Consider the following 6,935-nt stretch of genomic DNA (forward strand, 5'->3'; position numbering starts at 1 on the left):
ACCCGCGGGTGGTCTCCCCCCTTCGCCTCAAGTAAGGGGCTCGGTGGCGGGCCAGGCGCTCTCCAGCTCCGGAGTGGGAGGAACCGGCTGCTGGCTGGGAGGAGGCGCCGTCGCTAGGGCAGGGAGCTGGTAAACGGAGCAGGCCGCTCCCTTAGCAACGGGCTCGGGCGAGCTCCCGGTGCGAGCAGCCGGCGGGCTGCCCTGCGCCTGCTGGGCCCCGCGCTGGCAAGGCGGGGATCGCGGGTGGAGCCCAGCAGCCCGAGCCCTCCATCGTATAGACACAGACCTGCCCGAGCGGACTCAGGTACGGCCCCTGAAGACCCTGGCGTGGCCTCCCCTCGCTCAGAGAGCCGACCCCCCCGGCCCTGGCCTCCCCCGCAGGAACGACCCCCCCGGCCCTGGCCCTCCCCCCGTCCAGAGATTCAAACCCCCCCCCCCCGATTAGCCCTCTGCCCGCTCAGAGACGAACCCCCCCCCCGCTATTGGCCATCCCCTCCAGTAGACCAACGCCCCCCCCCCGCCATTGGCCCTCGCCTCAGGACTGACCTGCCCAGCAGGGCCTTTGCTGCCTCTGAGACTGACCCCGACCCCCCCCGCATGGCCATCCCCGCAGAGACCAACTCCGCCGGCATGGCCCTCAGAAGAGTCGACCCCCCCCCCGCATGGCCCATCCCCCCCCCCCCCGAGACCGAACTCCCCCGCCCCCCGGCCTCACGTTCAAGAGCGACCCCCTCCAAGGGCCCTTTCCCCCTCTGAGACTGACCCCCTCCCCCTCAGAGACTGACACCCCCCACAGCAGGGCCCTCCCCTCAGAGACTGACCCCCCTGCCCCAGCATGCCTCTCCTCTCAGAACTGCTCCCCCAACAGTGCCCTCCCCCCTCAGAGATCGACCATCCAAGACCGACCCCCCCCAGGCCAGCAGAGCCCTTCCGTCTCTGAGACTGACACCCCCCTCCCTGCAGGACCCTCACCCACCCTCTCAGACCGACCCCTTCCCCCCAGCAAGACCCTCCCCGCTTAGAGACCAACTCCCCCAGCAGGACGCCCCTCCCTGAGAGACCAACCCCCCCTCCCGACAGAGCCCTCCCCTGCCTTCAGAGATCAACCCCCTAACCTTCCTTCAAAGACCCAACCTCCCCCCACAGGTCCCTCCCCCACCCTCAAAAACTGATTCCCCCACCCTTGCAGGGCCGTCCACACTCAGAAACCCCCCTTCCTCACTCTCCAATACTTACCCCCCCCCAGGGCTTTCTTCCCTCGAGACTCCCTCCCAAGAGACCAACACTTCCCAGAGGCCTATCTGTCCTTAGAGACCCCTCTCCTGCAGGCCGCTCCACAGAGACACCTCCCCCAAGCACCCCTCCACCCTCAGAGACACCCCTCCACCTGTGATCCAATGCCTCAAAGTTGAAGTTAGACAAATTCAGACTAGAAACATAGTGTAGATTTTTAACAGAGTGATAAAACATTGGAACAATTTACCAAGGGTCATGGTGGAGTCTCCATCACTGACCATTATAACATCAAGATGGGATGTTTTTCTAAAATATCTGCTCTTGGGATGGGGGTGGGGGTTCTATGGCCTGTGATAAGCAGGAAGTCAAACAAGATGATCATAATGGTCCCTTCTGGGCTAGGGATCTATAAATCACAAAGTGCGAGACATGCACCCCAGCAGCCCATTTACTGTGCTTGGACACTACCCCATTCAGAGCGCCCCGCAGGGAACCTCTTCACCCCACTTGGATAGATCCCCCTGTCCTATCCAGAAAGACAATCCTGTATACATACTCACTCTTAAACATGCCCCTCTTGGATCTTCCTGTGAACCCCTCTTCTGTGCCCCTGTAGTATCCACTCCAGACAGGACCCTCCTTTCCACCACCATCTGACACTCCTTCTATCTCCTAAATCCCCTTTCTGGCAGACCCCAATTCCCCCTCCAGACAGGGCCAGTGCTTCCATTAGGCGACCCTAGGCAGTTGCCTAGGGCGCCAGGATTTGGAGGGTGACATTTTGCTCGCTTCTCACGGAGTGCGCGGGAGCTTCTGGTTCTGCTCCCGTCTCGCCGCCGAAGAAGGACCTTCCGCCGACGTTTCGGCGGCAGCTCAATGACTGCCGCTGTCACCTGCAGCATTTCGGCGGAGGGTCCCTCTTCAGCAGCGCGACGGGAGTGGAACCGGGAGCTCCCCCGCGCCTCGTAGGGAGCACGCAAAATGGTGCCCACCCCCAAATTCTGCCTAGGGCGCCAGAAACCCTGGCACCGCTCCTGCCTCCAGATAGTCCTTCCCAGACAGAACCTTCCAGTCCTAAACAGTCCACACCTAGCCAGCCACCTGCCCAGCCATTCTCTGGAGGATCTGAATGGAATTCGCTTTTGCAGCCTATATCTTTTTATAACCCAGATTTTTATGGCGCAAATAGATACACAGAGCTTCTATATCCAGAACATTATGTACATAGTCCCCTTTCTTACCAAAGCACTCGTAATCTGAAGCTACTGCTGTAGAACCAAATTGCTGCTTTTACAAATTGATTTAATCACTGTTGCATGTATGGTTTAATATTCATGCCCCTCACCCTCAATCCTGTCTCTATTTCTAAAGATTAACAATTTCTCACCCTAATTTTTTCCCCTTCAGGACATTTCCCATTTGTTAACTAGCGTCTTTAAGAGCATGTATACTGCAGATGTTATAGGGATGGACGCTGGAACAAATCTGATCAAGTCCCGTGGAGGAGACAATCCCTATCATGAGAAGTTTGTGGAGGAGCTGCAAAAGGTAAACGAATAAACAAAAAACAAAGTAAGAGGCAATTTTCAGAGCTGTTCTGAGATTTAGCAAAATGTTTATCGATGTTAATTCAGACCTCCCAGGAATTTTTTTGCAATGGTTTCCTAGAATCGCAAAGACATTTTGATGAGCAGTTTGAATGTTAGTGACAAATACCCTTCTTGAGACCAAATTTTCTCGTAGAGCCTCTCATCTCAATATGTATTAGCCACCTGATGCTCCTAACTGTTGTTCTGGGAGTTTTTTTAGATGTGAAGTAAAAAACGATTATCCTTAAAGTTCCTAAAGCACAACCTGTTTTTACCCTACATTCTCCCTGCAGTTTCAAGTGGATGTGATAGTCTTCTTACTGTCCTTCAATAAATTGTTATGTAGTATTGCTGTGTGCTCTTAGGGAGCTGCTGAATGGAGTGAAGTGATCCTTATATAACCATTTCCTACCTCACTGATGGATTGTGGTACATAATTCATTAATGTTTGCACAGCACTTTTGAGACAAAAATGATGAAAAAAGCTATAGAAGTGCAAAGTATTTTTTTTAATCATATTGCTTCAGTAGGTGCTGAATGAGGATAGGAGACGAGATCACTGTTAAAACGAACAGATATTCTGATTTTGGCAACAGATCTTAATTTTGTGGGCAACAGCTATCTCTTTGTACTATTCACAGACTCATATATGACTTGTATCTCTCCATATTGAGGGGGGACACATTTAAATGGAAAGACACATGACTTCACCATATGTCTCCCCTGCTCAGTTCTCCCCACCAGCCCTGTGCCCAGCCTGGGGCCTCTGCACTCTCCCCACCCCACCAACGTTACCTGCAGAGGGGGCTCTGTCCTTCTTCTGAAGTGCCTAACCCCCCTCTCCCTGGCAACCGGCCCCAGGTGGGAGGCGGGATGGAGCCATTTCTCACGCAGCTGAAGCTGGCTACTGAGGGTCGCTAACTCTGTGCAGTGCAGGAGCTGTCTGAAAAAGCCTGTCTGGGGACATGGTGGTGGCAGAGGGCTGCCCTCTGCCTGGATCCGACTGCTGGGGATAGTGGCCAAGTGAGCCGGAAACGTGCCTGAGAGGAGAGGGGATTAGGGCTCACTCGGCCCCTGTACCCAGCAGCCGGGCCCAGCTGCGGGGCAGCTTGCCACCTCCCCAGCCAGGTACTCTCAGGCAGTCACCATGCTGCACAGAGCAGTGACCCTGAGCAGCTGACATGAGAAGTGGCATGAGAACTACCAGGGTCAGAGACTGAGCATGCCAGGGGACAGGGCAGCAGGAGAAGGATAGAGCCCCTCTCCTTCCCCACGCTGGCAGCCCACGCAGAAATCTGGAGTGGCACTTGACCCTGCATACCCCCCAACGCATTGCCTATGCACAGACTGCAAGACAGACAAGCATGAATTTCAGATTCTATATTTTTCTCCTTAAATGAGTTTCTTCAGAAGGTACCGGTGAATGCAGTCTGCTTTTTCTTGACAATATCTGAGTAGTATGTTTGAATAATCTCTCCTCAAACATTGACGTCTTGTATTTTAAAATAAGATGCTTCCTAAAAGAAGTAGTTAGCATTAAGATAAACCATGCTATAAGAAAATTATTTTTATTTTCTTTTAAAGTGGATGGTGCTCTATCCATCTAAGGAACTGGTACAATATGTGCTCTATATTCAGTGCAAATCAGAGCTTTACAAAATCCACTTTCCAGATTACTATTGGAGAACAGAAAACTTACAAGTTAGAGGTGGGTGAAACTGAGCCATCAACTCAGTTGCAACTGCAGATTTTAAGTTTTCAGGTTCTGAAGGTTTTTTAAAAGTTGTTTTTAGACCTACATCTGAACAGATGTGCAGTCTTTCTGAGTCAGCAAACAGGTTATCTTAGAACTTCTCTTGGAGTAGCTGTGGAATGAAATCAACAAGACTTTGGTCATTTTCACAGCTGATATTGAGAACCAGCAGAAAAAAAAATTGATGATAAATGCTATTTTGTTGAAACTGAAATTTTCTCAAATCCAGAATGGAATTGGGACATCAGGGAAGAGGGACAGAGAGAGAGACAAGAATAGTCAGTAGCAGGGGTGGCTCCAGGCCCCAGCACGCCAAGCGCATGCTTGGGGCAGCAAGCTGCCGGGGGCACTCTGCCGGTCGCCGCGAGAGTGGCAGTCAGGCTACCTTCGGCAGCTTGCCTGCGGGAGGTCCGCTGGTCCCATGGCTTCGGTGGACCTCCCGCAGGCACCGCTGCAGAGGGTCCGCTGGTTCCACGGCTTCAGCAGACCTCCCGGATCCGTGCCTGCGGGAGGTCAGCCAAAGTCACGGGATCAGCGGACCCTCCTCAGGTAAGCCGCTGAACGCAGCCTATCTGCTTTGCTTGGGGCAGCGAAATACCTAGAGCCGCCCCTGGTCAATAGCCTGCTGTTTAGGACACTCATCTGGGATGTGGGAGACTTGGTTCAAATCCCTGCTCTGAATCAGTGAATTGAAAAGCTTTCTAGTAACTAGGAGAGAGAGAACACTAAATTTAATCATATACCTGATATAGTAGCTGGAACACAAGCAGGGTCCAAGCATAGCACCTTCCCTCTTTCCAGTAGCAGGGGCTGAAGGTCAGGCTTCTCAGTAGGGTATTGCCCCTGGAATTCATTGGTAAAAGGGCTCCTTTCATCATATCTGTTTCTGGTTATAAAGTTTAGTAATCTGACTGGTAGGCATCTGGTTCATGTTTCAAGCCCCACCACAAGTTAATTGTTCGAAAATAATGCACTCTATTCTGAGAGTTTATTCTTGTAAAGCAAAAAGAAAACATTTATTTTTCTATTACATGTACTGACATTATTAATAATTTCTGATAGCTAAAATATATTTATTTATTTACATGCCAGATTCAGACTGAATATAATCATCGACTGACAGAAGTTGACATGGTAGAAAAGCACATCATTCAGGCAAGAGCTCGAGCAACAGCAGCAGAAGAAAGGGCTCTGAACATGTTGAAGGTAGATGTTGGGGAGGACTTCCACAACATTGGATTACCACCAGGTGAGGTTTCTGGGAATGTTCCCATAAATGTGTACTGGGATAGGTATCTGGAGCCAAATTCAGTGCTCATTTAAGTTAATGGAAATACTCCCATTGACTTCAGTGAACTCTTGATCATGGCCTTTATAAATGCCAGGCTTTAATACCACTTATACTAAAAGAGCAGCTTTGAAACTGCAAGGAGAGAATTAAAAAGAAAAATATTAACCTTACATAATAAGAAACTAATTGGACAGGTCATTTTCAATGCCTGAAACCTGCCATTAATGGTTCTATACCTTAATTTTATTGCAAGCATATATAAACAGCTGTGCAAAAATCTTTAATACAAATGTCTTCACAATTGCCCTGTTGATAAGTGTTATTACAGGTGGGGAAACTAACACAGAGATTAAGTGATTGGCTCGAGGCCCCAGAGCCACGAATCAGAACTGAATTTAGAATTCTGGAGTTGTTTGATTCAAGTTCTGTGCTCAGTTTACAGACCACATTTCTCTCCAAAATACTTCATTGTAGTGATGTGAAGGAGAGACAACAGAAATGTGGACTGACCATTGTTACTGTGCCTTGTTTTTGTTTTTCTTTTTTTTATATTGTAGTGAAATCCTCCTTCAGATGGTGTGTGGATAATGACCTTCTCAAAAAACATAATTTAATCTGTCCTGAAGATTACATCATTGATAGAATACCCATTACCAAAGCACCTAAAGGTAACTTAAAGCAGAGACTAATATGGATTTCTGATAATGCTCTCTAGGACTTGAAGAATTAGACGTGGATACCCTGTGCATAATGTTCTGTACTCCTACCTAATGAGCAGAAACACAAAGGGCTTTACCATATGAACATTTAGTTTGTGGCAAGCTGGGGTGTAAATCTACTGTGCTGTAACCTGCTGTGCACTAAGTGTCCATGTAGACCATATTGCTGTGCACTAATAGTTCTCTAGTGCACTTTAATGTACCCTGCTTTGAAATGGGAATAGCTTAAAGAGCACGATGGAACATTTAGGCCAGGTCTACACTGCGACTTTAAATCGGTTTAATGGCCGATATACCGATTTAACGCTGTATTCGTTCACACGACGTCGTCATTAATATCGAGTTAA

The 6,935-nt window shown here is 49.6% G+C and overlaps 1 protein-coding gene across 1 annotated transcript in view; it reads left to right on the forward strand.

Moving 5' to 3' along the window:
- The first annotated feature begins 296 nt into the window (after positions 1–296).
- DLEC1 (DLEC1 cilia and flagella associated protein) overlaps positions 297–6,935 on the forward strand; it is a 75,155-nt gene continuing 68,516 nt past the window's right edge. Inside the window, exons 1-4 of the mRNA XM_075062175.1 lie at positions 297–304; positions 2,644–2,784; positions 5,671–5,827; positions 6,427–6,537. Of these exons, the coding sequence (XP_074918276.1) occupies positions 2,680–2,784; positions 5,671–5,827; positions 6,427–6,537 (373 nt within the window). The 5' untranslated portion in view covers positions 297–304; positions 2,644–2,679. The remainder of the gene's footprint in view (positions 305–2,643; positions 2,785–5,670; positions 5,828–6,426; positions 6,538–6,935) is intronic.

Source organism: Chelonoidis abingdonii, chromosome 2 (genome assembly GCF_003597395.2).
Source record: "Chelonoidis abingdonii isolate Lonesome George chromosome 2, CheloAbing_2.0, whole genome shotgun sequence".
In the NCBI taxonomy this organism is placed as follows: domain Eukaryota; kingdom Metazoa; phylum Chordata; order Testudines; family Testudinidae; genus Chelonoidis; species Chelonoidis abingdonii.